Raw genomic sequence first — 21,532 nt, 5'->3', positions numbered from 1 at the left:
ACATGTTCCGTAAGCACGCAGGGAGCCTTTGGGCATCTCCCTCCCCACATCCTCACTCTATGTCAGGATCGAAAGGAATACAAAACACAGAAATCAATCACTTGCATTTGTTTGCTGACAGAATTATGCAAACATTTTATGAGGGGGCAGAGCTTCTGGTCAAATTGAATATTCCTAATCCCGGATACAACAAGACTCCTTTTAACACTAAAACTTCGCTTCAGTACTCTCGCTTTTTCCATCAGGACAAGTTTTCGGGGATTATTATTTTTTTTTATTTTTTTTTTTTTGGCAGTAGTTTTGAAAAGTTTGTTAAACCGCTTTAGGTCAGGGACGGGAATCCCAAGAGGTTGAGTGGAAAATTGGACAGATTTCCTACGTGACTAAACCTTCTGTAAAACCGGAGGAACATTTACCCGCTGGCTGCTGGGACATTTCTCATTTTATCCCAAAGAAAGTTGAGGTGATGTTGGGACTGGTTTAGTGGAGAAGACATTGAACGTTTCGTAGCACGAATAGGAATCTATGGCCAGCCATTTGGCTGAGTGGACGGACGGCAAGAAAGAAAGAAGGAGTTCTCTGCGTCCACCATTGGCAGTGGTGATGATGATAGTAGTGGGATTACTCGAAGTCGAAGATATGACACATACTTCGGGTACAACCGAAAATACCCAGCTGATGTAATCTCGACACCGCTTATCGCCTCGAAATGCACCCCTATGAGCCACGTGATCACGGCACACTGTCCGCTTCATCCAGATGCTCTGTAGTCAAGACAACAGCATCCTTTTTTTTTCCTTCGTTTTCTTTCCGTTTTTAAAACCGCGTTCACCTGGCTGTGAAAGATGGTGCCAAGACATAAAGCGGGTGCGCGCCACGACCGCAGCCCTGACAATAAGGGAGGTAATCAGGGGAGGCAGCAGTTGTGGTTCGCGTACGAGAGAAAAGTGATGATCCCGTGATGGCACAGAGACAAAAAATATCTTGCTATTCACGCTGGATCACCTCGGCGCCGAATCATTGTGAAGTTACGAGAGATAGTTTCCTCAAGGAAAACATGCCACGAAAAAGAAAGAAAGAAAGGGGAAAGAGGATGAAAACAAGAAAGGAAAAGGACATGAAGAAGAATAAGAAGGAAATAAAAACTCTGGTGATAATGATAACGACAAACAAAAAGAGGAGAAGTACTTACTACGATTTTTGTCTTTTACTATTATGCAGAAAAAAGAAGAACACGGTAGCACTATCAGCACCCTTCATCAATACTTGTGGATGAAAACAATGATTTAAATTTTACAGTCCTTGACTCAGTCTTCACGAGAAAATACTCAAGATTGTCTTTTCCTGAATAATGATGATGATGATGATACACTTATGCCATCAGCATATCTGAAAAGGACATTTGCACCCGAGACGAACCAATGGATCGCCCTCTGTCTCCCTCCACACACACACAAAAAAAAAAAAGTTACTGAATACAAAAGAATACATTCTTCTTTTCTGTTACCCAGAGATCATTAAATCCGTTTAGCTCTTCACTTTCGAACCACCAGCCAAGCATCGTTACAGAAACGATTCACAACAAAATTGTTATGGCCCCTCGAAAGTTGCAGAGTCAAGAGGTGGAGAGGGTCGGTGTGTGTATGTGTGTGGTGGAGAATGGCGGGTAGGATCTTGAGCGCAAAACCTCTCCGCACTTTGCCATCGCGGTATTTAAAGCGACCTCTGCATTAAAAGGTTTCTGGAGGAGATACCTGACCGGCAGGGGTTCTCTCCGGGTACTCCATCTCCTTCACCCTATATCACACACACACCACCCGTCCAAGCGGTACGAAACAAACGCCGGGTGAAAGCCCGTCTTGTCAAATAAACGAAGGTTGCAGCCAAATGGTTTCCAGTGGGCGTGAGATCACGATGGGCTATTTTGGATCATATTTAAGGTATCTGATCCCCAGACACATAATTTATGTTAGCAAAGAGTGCCAGGGATGTTAAAGTCAATCAACAGATGCGCAGTTATTTTTTGTTGTATCGCCATTTATTTGTTATTATGCGGCCTTTAGCTTTACGACTGAACGCGCGCCTTGCATTGTCACCGGTTCATTGTTGCAGGGAGCATTAAAGCTATTGTTCTAGCTATCTCCAGAATTGACTCTTGATGCAAGCTATAAAAAGCCTTTTAATAACTCCATAAATAATGAATCCCTTTGATTATTTGAGAAAAAACTTCAATAAATTGTTAATGTGCCGTTTATTGCTGACTCAGCGTTTTGTGCTTTCTCTCTCTCTCTGTCTGTCTATATAATTTGTCAGAGCTTTTTTTCATGGTAGAGAACACTGGAGTTCGTTAACATGTTCTTCAAAGTGCCAGGCCAATCTTGGCTGTTGTCTTCTTATCCCTTCTTTACCCGCCTTCCTCTGTGCAGCTTCCTCTGCATATGACACTGTTTCCTGTAGTCATTTATTCTGCTTCTGCTGTCTGACTGGTGATAAAACACAAGGAATCTTCTTGAAATTGTTAGATGTTGACAGAGTATCGGATATAACTAAAACGATTTTGGCGTATTTACACCAAGCGTGGGCTGAATTTCCTTTTCCTTTTCCTCGCCAAACCCATCTTTCGACTCCTGCCACGTGATTAATATTTTTCTGGTTTTATGAAGCACACTCCGGTGTCTACAGTTTCCATTTCAGTTATACTCACTTGAAGGGAGTTAGAATCGTCATTTCCTCAGGCAACAGCAATACATGTCCCCCATGTCACACCTCGAAGTGTTCGTGCACGCGCGCACACACACAAACACACACAAACAAGCACACAATCTCAGAGAGAGAGAGACAAAGAGAAAGAGAGGGAATAGGTTACAGCACCGTTGATATGATTGAAGATAAGGGCCAGCGAAATTGATTTCCATCTCCAAACGGAAAATACAGAACAGAACATATTAACGTCCACAATGATTTAACATTAGAAAGGAAAGGACGACTTGCAGAGAAATCATTTTACTTGCCAGTCCGGTAACTTCTTTCGCGGAAAGAAAACTGCTCTTGGAACTAGAGGATCAATTTTCTGGAATTTAAATTTTCAATTTCATGCAAAACAGCAATGTGCAAAGTGAATCTAGCATTGCTCTATATGATTTACCTGAAAAACATATTGTGCTTGCTCAATACTTTTAACATATAGAACAAACAAACAAAATATTGAAAGAATAATAAAGAAACCGTCAAAATAAGTAAAAATTGGGGAAAGAAGATTCAACCAACCAACCAACCAATCAATCAATCAATCAATCAATCAATCAATCAATCAATCAATCAATCAATCAATCAATCAATCAATTACTGTATGACAGAAAGTAGAAAAGAAGGAATATGCTCAAAGAAAGTTCACAACAAAAACTGTCTATAAAAAACTCTCAAACGTTCATCGCACAAAGAATTACACATCGTCGCCTTTCAGTTATTGAAAATGTAATTACTTGCTGCTGGGCATCCAAAAATCAGGACAGCTCTGCACTTTTAGGATGCCTTCATCTCCTAGGTCATTGCTTGATGGACAGGAAAGGTCCTTATTATCAGGATTTTAAAATATTTTTATCCTGTGGTTTTTTCAGTCTTTCAAAGAAGATGGACGTATAAATATCGCGCAAAGTTGAAACTATTGAGGCAGCAGAAATTTTCTGTAACACCATGATGCTGGTGCAATTGTATAAACTGCCTAGAGAGCTTTGTCCGTGTAGATGCTTAATTAACATTTAAGTGGTGTGCATGTGGGTTTGTGTGTGTTTGTATGCGCGTACGTGCGTGAGGACCTTTACAATCTGTGCTACAAATGCATTCTCACTCGCCCACCAGCACTCCTGATACCAAGCTCACGTTCAGAAGACAAGCAGGTTATTAGGGTAGTCTAGCCAGCATTCACGATCGTGACAAAGATTAATGAATAAGAAATTTCCGATACAGGAGTTTTCTCCCCTAGTTTCCAGTACTTCTCCCCCCTTCTAATAACCACGTGGTGCCATTCACGTCTCACGTCTGTCTGGATTTATCCACATCAGATGTGTGTGTGTGTGGCTACGTGCTTTGGTAACTGAGGAGGAGCTGAGTCCCAGAAAGCCAATGATGAAAGACGAAATTAGAAATGTATGCTTTAGCCCCAGAATACTAAGCTGATCAAAACATCAAGCTCAAGATAAATAAAGAATTTTTTTCAACTGTTTTTTTTTTTTTAAATTTTCTTCTCGCAGGTAAACCACCTTGTATCCCACAAGAAGTATTGACTCTTTTGAGTTCATATCCTGAGGTGTAGAAACTAATGCAAAACAGAAATAAATGGAAATGAAATGTAAATACATTTATGTTTGCAAACAAATCACAATTGCAGATGGTCAATATTGAATAATGGCTTCTGTAATATTAAAAAAAAGTGTGAATAAGCGGAGACCACTCGAGTAATATTAACGTTAATAATGGCTAGCCTCTTGTTTTGACAAGAGACAACGAAGAAAGACATCATCTCCTAGGTCCATCTCTTACTTTACTTAACATAATCCTTGCACACGCTTTCATACTCAGAGCTGTTTGATTACATTGTGAAGGAAACAAGTCCTGCCAAACTCAGAGAACTTGCATGCTTCTAATATGCAAATTTAAACAATTTTCCCTTGTTGCCCTTCCCGAATTTTAACGAAAAAAAAAAATTAATATCCTGCTTTTGTCCTTTATACCGTCTTCACTTCTACAACTCTACTGTGACTTTTTGCGATCCCCAAATCGAGGCAAGTCATGCGAATGCAGATTTCATCTTATTTCCACGAAATGTTGGAGGTTAGTGGACCGGTTGTATCAGACAAACAGGAACTGCAGCTTTGGCTTGTGTGGGTGAATCGTACTTTTGTCCATTCTGGCACATCAACGAGCCAGGGTTCACTGTGAATAGAATGCTCGAATTGAAATTCAAACTTAGTTTTTTCCAACACGTCCGATCCGTATAATTATTTGAAAATATCTTCGTAGGATGGAGTGGAGAGTAAAAGGGGAGGCAGGGCTACCTCTCCCCCCAAAAAAAAAACAAAAACAAAAACCACCTGAAATCTGATGATTACAAGTAATTCTACTTTCAGTGATTGCCAAGAGCTGTGGACTATCTGTCAAAGAGTTGGACCTATTCAAATGAAAGAAACTTTCACTGAAATTCAGCCTCAAATGATGGATCGCTATACAAGAATGCTTAATATTAAGCTGCATTATTTTTCTTAGAAAAGAATCTATAATTAAGTGAATTCTTATGCGCACATGAAAGCCCTTGACATAGTATTGGAGAAAGTCGAGGACGAATGGTTAAATATTTCTGGCTATTGATAATTTGCGAAAGAAACTCATGTAGGCAATGTCACAGACAAGGCTATTGACCGGAAGAGATTTAGACACTTGAAAGGAGACAGATGTAATTAAAACAAGGATTGCAATGTAATGTTCTTATAATCGATTAACATCGTTGATTCACAGCTGCCTAACAAGACACTGAATAGACATGTTCAGTGCTCTCTAGCCACGAACTTGCATTACTGGACTGATGCCAGACGATTTTTTCCAGTTAACCACTAAAACGAGGCAGGTGTGTACAATGCTTCCGGTTTAGTCACATTCATTGTTAAGGCTCGCCGAGACTAACAGCGGAAAACTTAGCAAGAGACTAAGCGCTGGTCTCGGCAGACAGCAGCCCACCTGAATACCTCCGTGCTTTGTAAAATACACTAGTGACGATTTTTCATGAACACGCACTCTGATTGGTCACGTCGTTTTCCCAAACACCCTTTCTGATTGGTCACATCGTTTTTCACGAACACGAGCTTTGATTGGATATGCATTGGCCATTGGCCTGACAATATTTCCTGAAATATTGGAAAAAAAATAGAAGGAAAAAAACAAAAAACCCCGCAGATATTTGGGAAAAATGCAAAGAACCAACTGAAGACAATTTAGTGGAGGGAAGGAAATGCATACACTCAGTGAAAATTCCTGATTGGCACGGAAACTCAAAAACGTGGCGAGAATGTAACCGTAGCCATGGAAACGGTCGTGACTTCCATCTCTCATGGATGTCGAGATTACTGAGAACTAGTTTTTGGTCTTTCATCAAGACTTCTCAGCAGGATTACCTCAAAGCACGTTTCTTGTTCGTAAGCATTTTGCGTCCATGCGTACCCTGAAGCTATAATCACATTCACAAGTGAAGTCGACAAAAAATAGTGTTGTGGTGCAGTGTCAAAATCAAATCAAATCAAAACAGACTTTATTGTCTGCCCAGGAGGACAGAAATTTGTCTTTGCTCACATACCCATACAGACATTTAACACACAGTTAGGAGTAAAAGTGAGGAGTAAAATAGTGTTATTGCACCAGTCCATCCAGGCAGTGTATGTTTATCCTAACAACAAACCTTGGGTGACCAAGGGCCTAAAAGCACTGCTGAACAAAAAGAACATTGTTCATCACGGGCAGAAGCCACGACAGAGATTAGACATAGAGAGGACCATGATGCTATCCGTTGGGTGGGCAGAGGCTCTACGAGCATACTAGTCAGTCCGCTTTCAGTAGTTTGCCGGTGGACCAACGAGTGTCGACGAGATTGAAACAGAGGTCGAGTTAGCTCTCGCCATAAACCCGATGTGTCAGAATGTAAGAGTATAAGCATTTTATTTCTCCCACAAACAAAGAGCTGTTTCGCAAAACCATAGTTGTTGCATCACAAGGATGAAAACGGACAAAACTAAAAATGAAGATATGGAGAAAGTAGGAAACAATTATAATACGTGTTGAGAAAAGACTTTACAGGTAAAAGGATTCAGGTGCAGGGTATGCGACAAAGAATGATGTGGTGGGCAAACTCTCGATGATAGGAGCAGCATCAGCAGTGGCCATCTTATTTCAGCAAAGTGCTTTTATACACTTTAAACCTCGCTTGAACAGTTATAATGTATTTTAAAGGCTTCATGGTCCTGCATTTGTACTGTGTTGTAACGGGCGCTATGCATTTAGATGATGCAAAGCAGCACGGTCACGTGTCTTTCTTTGGCGAGCACTTACTGTTCCGCCATTTTCTACTGTCTCGCCCCATTTTTTATCCCCTTCCTCTCGAGTGCGAAACAAGTCTTCGTCATTTCCGGTAAGAAATTAGCTGCACCGCCTCCAACAGGATGGTAATCTTTAGCTACAAAGGTGGTCTTTAAAAAAATCTGTCGTAGGCAGTTCTGAATTGTGGCAAATCATCCATGATTTTTGTCCCCTTTCTTTTCAGCGCGGAATGCCTGCAGACTAAAGGACTATTGAAGCCTTTTTTTTCTTGTCACGTGACCAGAGCTGGCGTCACTAAAGATATCCTCCAGGAAACTGCTAATCCATGATAAAAGAGCAAAAAGGCGAGTAGGCAAGGCGACAGATGGAGAGACGGATGCGAAATGGTCAGACCGACCGGCAGGTGTATAGAGAAGCGTGCAATATAAGGAGGTTGTCCTGAAAACGACCCAATTGTCCTTTCTTCCACCCGCATGATTGATTCTACGTATGATGGCAAACGGTTCTTGGTGAAAGGAGAACAAGTCTCCTCCTGGTTTCTGGACAGACCCCAGTGATGGTTTATGACCTGGCGTTGCCATGGAGACGTGCCGACAGTGGAGCGCGACTGACTTGCATTAACTGTTGAAAGCATCCTATAGCTGTGAGTAATGAAATATGGAGAGTTATCATCATTAATGTATTTTGAGAAGGTCTTAACCTCATTAAACGCCATCTTGATAGACAAGCTCTTCAAAAGACACGTTGAACATGGTGATGGAGTATATTTTACTAATATGTTTACTGTTGTTCTTTCTTGAATGCTTACTGCACAAAGTCCTAAGAACTCAGTGTAATAAGTTTTGTGATATTTCTAGAACATGGATTTGTGTACTCTGTGTGTGTGTGTGTGTGCGTGTTGGTGCACAAGCGTAGGTATACTGTACACCTATTCTCGCAGGCGAGAAGAGAAAAGAATCATACAGCTTGACAAACGTCCAGACCTGCAACAAGACTTAACGACTAGTGTAGATGAGATAGACTCAACTTACACTGTTTTTCGCAAAAATACCAAAACTAAATATTTCGGCCCCCAGCACAGAGACAGACCGGAAATTAGGGGTCCCATCCCTCGTGACGTTTCTGCAACGTAGTGGGCACGTTGCTTGGCGAACTGTCAAGAAAGTCGAAACTTTCCTACATCAGCCAGCAGCAAACAAATCCTCCTAAAAACGTCTTCAGCGCTGTGATTTATGGTTCGAGCTTAAGAGAGGAAAAACTCCAGTGCCTCATCTTTCATCCATTCCAAAAAGTTCATGGATAAATGCTCATAATCTCCACACAAGAGTTTCACTCTTCTGTCTTCAGTAATGAGCGTTACCTTTGGTTTGTATTCCTTTGTTTTTTAAATCGTTGTTGAAGAGATAGTTGTTTTCAAGATACTGCAGTTGCATCGGCGCTGTGTTCCTATAGTGAATGTTATCTACCAGTACGCCTCTTACTCTTCTATGACTTTTATTAATTGGTCAGCATGTTTATTAACAAACTTGGAGGTTGCGCACAAATTCTTGTAGTGCCAGACAATCCAGGTGAATTATATCTCCAGTGCACTTTAAAAATCCGGCTCTAGAGATGTCTCGTGTCATTTAGGAAAAATAACATATTTTGGAGAAAACAATTATATTCGTTTCACGTTATGAAGATAATTGCTTAGTTAACTACAGACCTACAGTTTTTTGCCAGCGAACTATATTGAACCAAATAACACAACATTGGAAAGTGTTCTCAACAAGGTGCTAAAAGGGTTCTGCAAATGAAAGTATGATGAAAAAAATATGCCAAATTTTCTTCCTGTTGTGGAGGGCCCTTCCTTTATGCAGGTCATAAAAAGAAGAGGTCATCAACCTCTACCAACTTCTCTCCCTGTTGATCATTTCACTTCAGGAAGTGCAGAGGACGAACAAAGGAACGGAATGGTTAATGGACACTCCAGTTTGATTAATATCCTTTTGTCTCCTGTTCGTGTTTATTATAATTAAACTTTCCATCAGAATCCTCTTTCGTTTCACAGTTTCCTGGCCCAGGCTAGCCCTCTTTCTACAGGATTTTCTGTGCTTATCCCGACGAGTTCTAGTTTTCATTTCCATTTTGCTGAATGTATCCCGCATGAGGCATAACTTCTCGCAAGATAAATCAGCAGAGAACAATTTTTATCCAGCCAAAGTGGACGAAAAAGTACGCATGATTTTGCAAGACTATCAAACACTCTGGTTGGTTGAAATTTCCCTGTCCCTATTCATCTGTAGGGAAATGAATCTGCTCCCCGGTTACCATGCCGACAGTGATACTACCTCAACAGGAGTAATATCCTGTAACGGGAAGCGCTTTACAAGCCGTCTGTTCAGAGTAATGTTTTATTGAGTGAGGGATATCAACACCATGGACAATACATTAATAAAATTCTGATCTGTTGTGCATGTGTTTCCAACAGAAAATTGTTGTCCAGCGACCGAAACGAACAGATATTACAAGACATATGATCTCATTACACTAAAGCGTGTACCCTTTACAGAAGTAGTGTAATATTTGCCACGGATTTTTTTTTACTTAATCATGGTTTTGTATTTTATATAGAATTAGTGCAGAAGAGAGTTCTGATGGACAGATGGAGCATTCAGTAATGTCACCGCGCTACATGAGGGGGGTCGGGGGTCGAAATATTTACGATAAATGTTTACATTTGCTGGACAGCTTGAGAAGCAAATAGTCCCGTGGCTCCAGGACCATCACACCTCCTAATATCAACGCCAGTTACGAGATGATGTGAAATGAATGAATGAATGAATTGGTGGTCTGAACATAACATTCATAAGCTATGTCTCACATTAATAACACAGACCTCTTGGCCATTCAGACAGCAGGACGCACAATCAAGGGATAGCTGTACATCCAGGACCCCAAGACAGAGAAAGATGTCTTCTAGAACTCTGGAAAAGTTTCAAATTTGTAGCCCCAAGAACGGCAACAGTAAAGACATTCTTATTTGTGCTGTTAATGACAGCCTTGAGGTTCATGTCACCAAGACAGTGAGGATTTAGGCTGTTCTCCAAGTGTAAATCCTCTATGTTAATGTGCCATTGCACCCATTTCTGTTGCGCAAAATGCCAACAAACAAACAGTATCGTGATGGTATCGTTTCTGGCAAAAGCTTCATTCTGTGAGAATGACAAACATTTTAATGTATGGAAAAGCTGATTTATTCACTAAAACAACTCGTATTACTTGTAAAATCTCCATAATTCACGTGTCAGTTCACCAACCTACAGAAAACTAAAAGGTGTAGTTCACATGTACAAAAGTCCCGCTCTGACATTTCATCAATTATTTGATATCGGTGTGGTTGGCGGCTTGTCAAAATTTGTTTGCGTTCTGGCTTGTAATAAATATATGTTGTATGGCAACCAAAAATCCCTGTCCCTCACGAAAAAAAAAAAGAAAGCAGAAAAACAATATTTCCACTATGGGAAAACGTATCATCTCTGCATCGTGGTCTTTCTGTGGCAAACCATTCAATCGTGTTACTGTCTGTAAATTATGTATGACATCAGTGGTGAAGGCCATGCTTTGCTCAGTCTCACACCATTACTGAAATGTTGCGAGCGCGTGCGGGCAGCTGCAGGGTTGTTGCGCAGAAAAGTTTGATGCCGAGGGTTGTACTCGCACCCGAGAGGCTGCTTCCACCCCGCAAACAGCCAGTGGTACAGACACAGACACTGCGCCCATCACCACTGCAACACATTCGCGAATCACACCTTCAGAGATTTTCTTCTAAAGAGAAATCATGTCGGCTATGTCCTTCTCTACAGCAAGATAAATAATATGAGACTGCAACTACTTTGTAGTTTTGAAGAGATAAAGCTTTTTCATGTAATGATATCTTTGGACTGTGTGTAGTTTGGGCCATGGTGAAAAGGAACTGCTTTTGAATGTATTAAAGTTTTAGGGATTTTCAACTTTAAATGAAAGAAAAATCCTCTTTGAGTTAATCGTCTTTGGTCACCACTTGGCAGAAAAAAAGATGAAAGACTTGGTGATATGTTGGAATTAAAAACGTGACGAAAGATGTGTTCTAGTAAACATTATTTTGAAGCGCAAAGATTCAAATCTGGACCCTCAACATGTTAATTATCAACACACGAAAGACTGGGATGAGGGGGTTAGAAGAGATGTCGAGCGTGAGGAAATCTGAGTGAGAGAGGAAAGAAGAAAGATTTTGAAGGGAGAGAGAAGTAGAGGAGAGATTAAGTACCAATAGCACAAACAGTTAGCATCTAATATTCAATTTAAATAATTAATGTATCAATGCAGGGAGGCTTTGTTGCTTTAACACTTACAGTTATTGACGGCAACAGTAAGAGTTTGTTTGACAAGTTGAAGTGTTGTGTCGGAAGCAATCTCTTGTGGGTAAACTCCGCCGTCGACATCCCGGCAGGCAGCGAGAAGTATTATCAACAACACGCCTGCTGTGGCACTGAGCTGTTCCTCCTCTCTCTGTGTGATCACTTTTGTAAACAACATTCTCAGGATATTATGCCATGGATACATTCCCCGTAGAATCTCATTGTTTCCATCTCTTTGTCCGTAAAACCCTCAGCGAATGTTTGAGTTTGGTTTGGCTGTGTGGGTGATCTTTGCCTGTCAGGCATTCGTGTCTTTGGAGAAAACAACCGCATGCTTGTTACTGAGCTGTAAAATGAATGAGAGGGAAGAAGAGGAAGAGAGATGTGTTCCAGGAGGTTGGACGAGGGTAGGTAACAGTCCAGAAAGTAACAGATAAAGTCGTTGCAGTACAAAACTTTTAATGTTGTTGTCGCTTTCCTGATGGGTGTGAGTGTGTGGGTGTGAGTCAGGGTAAAGCAACAGTCGTGCTGGTTATTGTAAGGGGAAGATAAACAGAAAGGGCAGAAGGAGGCAGTAGCAAACAAAGACAAAAGGAGGAATAAGAAGACAACCGTCGGTCAGTCATTGACAAGGGGAGAGCAACCGGACAAGTGAGGCGCGAGATGACAACAAAGGCGAGGTGCTGACGTCCCACCAAAGGTTAGGGTGGAATAAGGGTGGCAGCAACGGTTGATTGACAAGAAAAAACAAGTCAGACTAATGGGCACGAGACTTGAATGATAACATAAACAATACGTGCGTCAACAAACACAATATATATGTATATTAAAGATAAATTGTTAATGAAATGTATCTGACTTTTACAATGCTCTTTAACGCTACAAATGTTTGTTTTGTGATGACAGGTCTATAAATATTTAATACTACAGGCAATAATTATTTTGCAGTCATATTTTAGGATAGAAAGTGCGTTCTTCAGGCGTAGTGAGAAGGTCTCACCTCTTAAAATAATGTGATTGCTTAACTAATTAAATACAACATATAAAACTAGCAAAAACACTGAAATGAAATTAAAGATAACAAATCAGAGCCAAGAAGTATTCAGTAGCTACATGGCATATTACTAAAGTTTTCATGTTCCGGTTCAAAGTTACTAGTTGCACATATCGTTGCAGACTAATCTCTCCTGACGCCGCCGGGACCAGCAGTGATTCTGCACACCGTCAGATGCAGACGTCAGACGGAAGACGCATGAAGGAAAGTAAACGCGGTTTTCGTCGGTGAGGGAAAAACAAAATGAAGATGAACGATGACATAAGCTCCTGCCTCTAGTTTATTGTATGGCCAGGCAGGAAATCGCCGATCTGGAAGCCCATGGGTAAAGGTGGCGAAAGGTGGCAAAGGAAAAGTGGAGGGAGGGGAGGATAGTGACGGAGTACAGGTCGAAGGTCGATCCCTTCAGTCATGCGCAGTTGAAGGACAGTGGTAATATGTCGATAGGCAGGACAGAGATGAAAGAGTGAAATTTGGCGTGTTAATTTTAATTTGTGAGAATGGTTTATATATTTCTGTTTCTCTCTCTTGTCTGCCTGTTTCCCTCCAGTTGAAGCCCATGACGCACTGAGAAAGTCATAAACTCAAATTTCTTCAGCAGCTGCTATGGAGACAGTGATGGAGAAAAAATGCCGGTAGCAGACAAGGTTTGTGAGCAGTTACTAGTAAGTGTAAAAGATAGAGGGAGTGTGAAGTGGGGAAGGGGTTGGATGGATATAAAGAGGAAAGCTAAATTATCACTTAGTCATCCAACTGACTGCACAAACACAGTAAACTTAATATCTCTCTCGCTGTATCTTTCCTAACCAATTACTTATTTCCTCTTTCTGTCTCTACCTCATTCTATCTCTGGGTCATTCTGTCCTCACACTGCTACCGTACATTCACCCCCATCTCTGTCTTTTATCTGCTAGAGCTTCTGTATGCTTGCATCCATCAGACAAGCACTTGCACATCCTCCCATCCTTACATCCACCCACATACCCACACTCATCCACATATGTATTATTCATGACTGATGCAATTTTTGACGAAAATATTTTAGCTGTTTGACAAAAAAAAAAGGTTAACCTTGGACGCTTAAAAAGGATTTTTTTTTAGAAATTCACAAACCAAATCAATTGTTATGCAGAAAAAAAAATAACCAAAAAATCTTCTATACTAAGCTGTCTCCGTAGGCTATTTCTACATCCATAACTATTTTCTGCGAGTTATCCACCCCGATCTCACACCCGGTGGGTTGGGAACGGGTATTAAGGGGAGAAATGAACCAAAAAATATTTTGATGACGTAATCTGGGGCAGGCGCAGCCGTGGCAAGGAGAGAATCTTATTATCTTCCAGATATGAGGAGGAAATAAACTATCCAGTCGGCTGACAACACGGAGTGATTCCATTAGGGAAAAACCTCTGATCTGCACGATCGAGAACATTCTGAGCTAGCGGCCATGAAGCATGCAGCTCCTGCAGCGCTCCACATCGCACTGCACTCAAAAAAAAAAAAAAAAAAAAACCACCCGAAAAAAGGAGGGATGAAAACGGGTGCGTCCTGGCATTCGCTGCACCATTGCTGCACTAAACAAATCCATGTGTGGCACATGGCGGACGAACCTGAGTTTTTCTCCCCCCTGTTAGTGTTCATGGAACGATGTCTGGCCACCCCTTGTTAATTTTTTTTTCAGACCTGAAATAAAAATGGAGGTAAGGTGACCTTACTGCGACCTCCTGCGTTTGGTTGCTGGCAGGAAACCGGCACATTGTTTGTTGTAGGCTCTGTTTAGAGTTTCCGGTTATGGATCGGTAAAGGGAGGAACAAAAGAGAAGATGGACGAAGAAAGATGAACCTTTCTGAGCTGAGTTGTTTTCCAATCGATTGACGGGTGGAAGACAGCAGACGGTCTCTACAGCGCCAAAGGTCATCGGATGATTAGAAGGAGGGAAAAAGTAAACGAGTAGAAGAAGGCGAGACCCTGACGGTGATTGCGAGGAGGGAATCACATTCAAGATCAGACGTTTCTGGAGGAAAAAAAGGGGCCACGAGTGAAAGACACTCACAAAGCCAGGCCGGAAAAGAGTCAGACAGTGCAGGATCATCAAGTTTAAAGAAACAGAAGAAAATCAGCCATACTAATAAATATACTTCAAAGAAATAGCAGCAGTAACACAATTAATTCAAGTATAGACGAGGATAAATTCCTCAGAAAAGGTAAAAGAGTGCAAACCACTATTATTTTTTTAAATCAAAGGTATCTTCGTCAGACTTGAAAAGAAAATCCAAAATGTCTTTTAGTGTATGAGTCGTCAAAAAGAGTGAATCGAACGAATGAAAGAACTTTACTGAGCAGGCTTTTGGCCAATTTCAAGGTGTGAATGGTTTATAAGAATATTCAGACATGAAATCTTAGGTCATAAATAGCTAAGAATCATATACAAATTATTAACAATTACAAACGGCTCAGTCTTACAATACTCCCGTTCAAGAAACATTCATACCAATAGGAAATACTTTCAAAACAGATAGCGATAGGTTGGACAGGATTTTACCATTTGTAGTTTACTTAAAGAGGGCCATCTACGGAACTTAGTGGGTATGACTTTCTCTCGATTGTTATTGTATGCCGGGAAAAAACAAATGAAATGTAGCTTTGACTCTTCAATATCAAGACATAATGGACAGTTACGATCCATAGCAACAGTGTTAAGTACATGTTTAAGTGCATGCGATTTTATGGGTGAGAAGCATAATATAAATCTGCTCGGGATGCTTCGAACATCAGCATTTGATAAAGTATATAAATGTACACTGATTGAGAAAGCAGATTTAAAAGATAGATAAAGTTCATAACGTCCTTGTGGACATCATTTCCGCTCGCGAACCTTGTAGATAACAATCATGAAGAGCATCCGAAAAGGTCGGGGTCTCCAACTCTTGGTTCTGCCAGACATGTCCAAAACCATAGTGAAACAACAGAGAACACACAGAAGAGGTCCACGTGATTTTGTTTTGATTATGGAGATAACAACATATCGTACGCTTTGTTAGGTAATCTATTTCCAGGAATAACCAGTACTTCACAGTTTTTACAAATATATTGATGTATAAGGGGTATCTAGAGAGACATCAAAAAGAGAAGTGCTAAGTATGAATAGGTAAAATTATAGCTGTAAGTGGTCCATTGGGTCTAAACACGGTATTTTGAGAACAGAGTCCAACCTTCTCCCGTTGTTTTACCTTCACTAATGTTAACGCAACTGCCGGGTGGGTGGGCATGGAGGCGGATGCTTCCACCCATGGGTCCGAATAGACCTTCAACCTTACGTTTCGTACTTCAGCTACAGGCTACGCAAGCTCAATAAACATGACAAAGAAAAAACAATGTTTTAAACAGCATGATGAAAGATTGAGGCAAAGGAGATCAGCACCGCCATGACATAAAGATGTCCCAGAGGAATGCGTGGTCTTTAACACTTCCCCAACGATTTCAGAAAAGTTTAGGGATAAACTTCATCGTATTCAGAGATTCCTAGTCAGATAAATACAAAGTGTAAAAGCAGCCTCAGTATCATTCCACGAAACCAAATCTGTTATCATGAATAGTGACAAATGGAATAGACAGAGTAAATAAAGCAAGTAAACAACTGACGGTAATGAAACCATGTTAAAAACAGAAAAGAAAGAAAATATATATTCCTGAAGGAAATGAGTAGTCGTAAATATACATTCTCGATAAAAAAAAAATAATGTAATGCAAAGCATAAAGATACTGCAACACATTAACGGTCATTTATCAGATAAAGGTGTTGAGCAGGTAATGCATGTTTTGTGAGTTCAGATGAATCACTCAGCCCCTGCAGGTATTACAAGGTGTCCAATTATTTGATACCAGACAGTCGGTGGATTCCAAGAGTCATTGGCTTCCTTGGCCAGGTCTGTGTAATGTCAGGCAGGACGGGTGGTGGGCAGGAGTGACGTACGAAGCCCACTTTCTCGCAGCACCTGGTCTGACCAGGCATTCTTTGCTCAATCACTGTCACAGACACAAGGCCTTGTGAGACTGTTGTATTACCCATGAGCTGTCCAGGAGACAACCCTTGTCCAGAGATTAAACAGGAAACGTCACTGGTGTTAGTCACATCATGGCAGATGCTGCGCCATCTTGGCTGTGCGATCGTTGACATGCAGATGAGTAACGTATTTAGCATGTTTCCGAAATCTGTGCTCACACTCACAGACAATTCACACAAGAACAATGTGTGTTTGTTTGTTAAAGAGATAGCTGTGAATGTGTCTGTGTTCGTGAGAGAGAGAATGGTGTGTGTGTTTGTGTGCGAGTTGCACTTTCTTTTTCTTGCTTTCTCTCGGTTTTTTCTTTATCTTTATGCTTTTCTGCAATCTTTCCTTCTCACATCTTTTGTCTTTCTGTTATTTTATCCTATACTTATTTCCCACTCTATCTTTCCTTTAAGTTCTCCCTTTTAGTGACGCTTTCCTCTCTCCTCTTTTCTTTTTCTCTTTATTTCATAGCCTGTCTTCCTTCTTATCGCTCTTTGTGCTGCAACTTTTTGTAAACAGTATTAGTTTCCGGTTATTTTTAGCAGTGAAATGATAAGACCACTTTTCACAGAGATATTTATGGTCTAATGTGACTTAACAGAGAAGAAATATCACAGTTTGGAGGCCATAAACATGTAGTCAGTGTGTTGAGGGACTTTAAGGGGGGGACAGATAAAAGCCTGCTCATTCACTTTCTCTCCAAATGGACATTTACACGCTTTCTGTCACGAATTGTGAAATTGCGAAAGTGTATCTCGGGAAATAAACGGTCCAGCCTGGCTTTTATGTTGGATGCGTGAAAATATGCCAACATTCCCCTGGCTGGGTCAAATATCCCCTGAGATCCGTGAAGACATTTACGAGAAGTTCACTCATACAGTTTGCTTACAGAAAAAAGCGAGGACCATATTAGTTTACTTGGAACATTAACTTTCTGTGGTTACCAAGTAAGTTGAACACTCACCTCTCCTCCCGCACCCATTAAACTCACTCAGAGAGTCATACCTTATGAAGTCACTATTTATAGGGTATTTTCACTTTTTATCAGATACCGAAGCGCCTCTTTGAACTCAAAAGGTGAAAAAAAAATCACACAGAAAAAAAGAGCGGAAGTCAGCGATGCCAAAAAGAATAAAAAAACTTCGGTTCACGTGCTCACCTGGTAAACACAGGTGTACCCAGGTAATGACGTCACACGGAGTAAGGCAGGCCCGCTAGACACATCTTCGGTTTTACGACCATGGTCGTTGTGAAGCCGCTGACAATAGTCGGGCCACGACCTGGAGACTGTTTTGCCATGAGTAAGACTACCCGACACTTCCCCTGCGACTTAAAACCTTGAAGAACTCCATGAATCCAAGCTCCATGAATCTTGGTATGCGCATGCTCATGATCATGCGCGTGCGCGTGCGCCCTTTTGTACTTCGTGCAGGGTGTGGATGCATGAGTGGCAAGATGGTGCTTAAGAAAAAGAGAGGAAGCAATTTTTTTGCTGGAGAGCATAAAATAAATGTTGCGAGAGTTATCGTGTCAGTCGCTGGATGTTTTAACAATTTGTTAGCTCCGCGAGTTCACCCTGGGATTAATACGTCACATGGGTGACCAGTGGGGCTCCGATCACAGTTTTCATTGGCTCAATGTGCGAGAGAGACTTTTTTTTTCAAAATGTCTGCTTTGTTTCTCGTGGATTTTTTTCCCATCTGACGGTTGTGCATTATCTTTCACTTCGCATGTCGCATTTCTTTCGCTGGAAATATTCCAGAGGTAATTAAAATTTGCCCTGCAAACGCGAAACATTTGCTTGAACCAGCTGATTTCTTGGCCAAGACTACACAAACAAAATCTTGTCTGTGTTCTTTCGAAGATGTTGTTACCACATAATGTATATCAGAGAAAACAGTGTTAAGTATTTAAGTGATAAAATTAAATAACTTCAAAATTTACGAATGATTTAAACCTTGTTTGTAGATTCTCTATTTGGTAATGAGATAGTGACAAGCCTTCAGCCTTCTGAAACAGAAGGTTGATTTCAATGGTTAGCTTGTTCTTGGCAAAGTACGGAGGGAAAGTACCCCTCCAGAGTTGTGAGACATCAGTAAAGGCTTTGTCCAGACATTCACCACAATACAGCTCTGTTTCATTCCCTCAACTCCAGCAGCAACCGTCATGATGAATGGTTCCATGCACCCTTTCGATCTCTGGTTGCTACGATGGGCGTCAGCAAGACACATCTTGATATTGGGTTTACTGCAAGCTTCTTTGATTAAAAGAAGGATAAATGTATTTCTGTACCATCTCAGTCGTTATGGAGTGAGGGGTAGAGACCGCACCCCTCTCTTTGTGTCAGAAAGAGAGAGAGAGATAGACGTCTTCCTCTTCACGGTTGCCTTTCCTTTTAACCCTATGTGGGGTCAGCAGCCTTATTCAACAGCTGCGCATCACAAGTATTGAACTGTCTAGAGTGCGTGTCTCCGGTGCTTTAAACCACTTTGCTATCAGCTTCCTCACACCAGAAAAGCATTTTAGATTGGATTTTGAAAAGAAGCCTTCCAACTTTCTCCGTCCATTTCTTTACCTCTTTCAGTCCCTCATTCTCTTAAAGCATTCGGCTTCTGGGCCTCGACAGGATAGACTGGCATCAAGACGTGTCAAGACAAAGTTTCCTAAGCGTACGCTGACGCAGTCTACCCTGCTCCTCCAAAAGAAAAAAAAAAACTCCAAAAAAACAAAGACTCCAGCACAATTCACAAACTCAGTCATAAATCACGACAATCCAGAAAAGCTGTCATGACACAGTCCACCAAGTGTGTCATGATAGTCTACACAACGTACCGGTGACATAGTTGACACACGACACAAAGATACCATGCACAAGCATCAAAAGACACTACCATTTAAAGCAAAACCACTGTTGGCGACTATCTTCGTTTTGCATTCACTTCATCCGCATACACAAGAAAGTGTTTGTACGTGTATTCGTGATCTACACGGACGCAATTCACCTCTGTTTCCCAGAAAATGGAAACCAGAGTGCAGCAAAAATTCTTGTCTCCCAACCGATCCATTGCATACCTGACCATGGAACATGAGAAAATACAGTGTAAGGTACATTAAGAACCACTTACCTCTTCTTGGAACACTCGGTCACAGAGCTAGCCCAGACTAGCAGCAGAACAGCTATGACAGGCCATCTGTGATGACACGTCAGCTGCTTCGTCTGGCATGCCATATTGACGACCAGGCCGCGATGTCAACGAATTATTTCACAATTTTCAAGATTCCGGGACCAGGAGACTCTTCCACCAACCCTCTCTACAGCTCTTCCTTGGGAATGGACACTTTTTTTGATAACTTCTATTCACACACGATCCTGGAATAAAAATGAAGGCTCACTTTACGTTGAAAGACGTATATTACTGAATTTTATTTTACCTGCCATAATATTTTTTTTCACTTTCTCTGGTAGTGAACACCTGTTGGACTATTTATGTTTCCTTCCGGAGAGCACTATTGTATCCAAGTATAAAAATACTGAGGTTTTTGTTCTTGATTTTTTTGAGGGTAGGATTTCGCAGGCTTCCGAAGAGCGTTATTATTCCCGTTTGGTAGAATGCGGACTGGAACAAGACCAGAAGCGAGCTGCAGCAGCGAGACTCGGTGATGAGGCCACCGAATGGTGCTAGCGCAAAGCACAAGGGCCGCAACTGTGCATAGCGCTGACGTCCCTTTCTGACGGCTTCTGCAAGCGAGGTAACAACTTCTGCCACATTGCGATCGAAGGAACGAACGGCGCCAGCATTTGGAAATAAATGTTTTGCGGTCGGGCACGACAGGAGCGTTGGAATGGGCTCATTCCCACAGGCAGGTCTCGAGACCGCGGGGGTCGGCACACGCCGGATGACGAAACTGTGCGTGCCTCACCTGCGAGTGAGCTGTCAGTCACTCAGATCTAGTCCCTCCCATCATAATATCAATTAATTTCTAGGATAGGATTATCTATGGTACTGCAACATTTTAATTACATTGTCGTACTATTAAGAAATTTTTTAAATTTTAATAATCAGAAATTTCATATTCTAAATAACAAAATAACAAAACCAAAATTACTGGTTCTTTCTATGTTGCTAATGATAGATGAGGTGTGTGAGTGGGATGTTCGGTAGTGTAGTCTCCACTGTAGTGCAAAGCCTTCGGCTCTGATCTCGACTCCGGACAATGTATGTGACACCTGTTCGCATTGTTGGCCGTCGGGTGTTCCTCCCCGCCCTCCCTCTCCTTTCATAGAGCCAAAATCCCCTCCTGATTGAAACACTTTCTCGCCTATATAGATAAGAAGATGAAAAGAAAAAAGCATTTTGCTAGATTTTATTGTTATTGTATTTTGAGCAAAAGTTTAAGCGAACGGATATGGGGCGAAGAAAAAGGTCTACACAGAGTTCCATACACGCTTGTTATAATTTTAGCTTTTAAAATAAATGGCTAAGGCAGCCTCAGGTAGGACATCCATAGAATCACCACTAGAAGGATATCTATCAGCTATTGTCTATCTGGCCTCGAATCACACATACACACAAAAATGTTGATCACGTGACCAGTTGTTATGTTCTCTTCGCTGACAGTTTTGGAATGTGTGTAGAAAACATCAACGCCAACAAACAAACAGTAAATAAAGATAAAAAGACAAGTGCGAACGACAGAGTACTTTTCAAATGATGCTTACAGAAAAGTTTATTGTGTATATCGTGTATATGTACATATATCCACAATCGATCTTTTAAACAATTTATTAGGAGGTAAACTTTGCTTTCTACCCAGTGTGTCTTTGAGAATATCTATTCCTCAAGCCGGTACTCTAGAATTGTGGGGTACATTGAGTTTCTGCAGACAAATGCTTTCTGACAAATGCTATACTCAAACAATTAACATCTATGCTAAACTGGCAATGACACAAACGAGTGGGTAACAC

General features: G+C 41.2%; 1 protein-coding gene across 1 annotated transcript in view; it reads right to left on the bottom strand.

Moving 5' to 3' along the window:
* LOC112558615 (glycine receptor subunit alpha-3-like) overlaps positions 1-20,494 on the bottom strand; it is a 69,695-nt gene extending 49,201 nt beyond the window's left edge. The window contains exon 1 of the mRNA XM_025229166.1: positions 19,692-20,494. Within this exon, the coding sequence (XP_025084951.1) occupies positions 19,692-19,795 (104 nt within the window). The 5' untranslated portion in view covers positions 19,796-20,494. The remainder of the gene's footprint in view (positions 1-19,691) is intronic.
* Between the last annotated feature and the right edge of the window lie 1,038 nt (positions 20,495-21,532).

This window comes from Pomacea canaliculata, linkage group LG3 (genome assembly GCF_003073045.1).
Source record: "Pomacea canaliculata isolate SZHN2017 linkage group LG3, ASM307304v1, whole genome shotgun sequence".
In the NCBI taxonomy this organism is placed as follows: Eukaryota; Metazoa; Mollusca; class Gastropoda; order Architaenioglossa; family Ampullariidae; genus Pomacea; species Pomacea canaliculata.
This window is presented reverse-complemented; position numbering and strand designations above follow the sequence as displayed.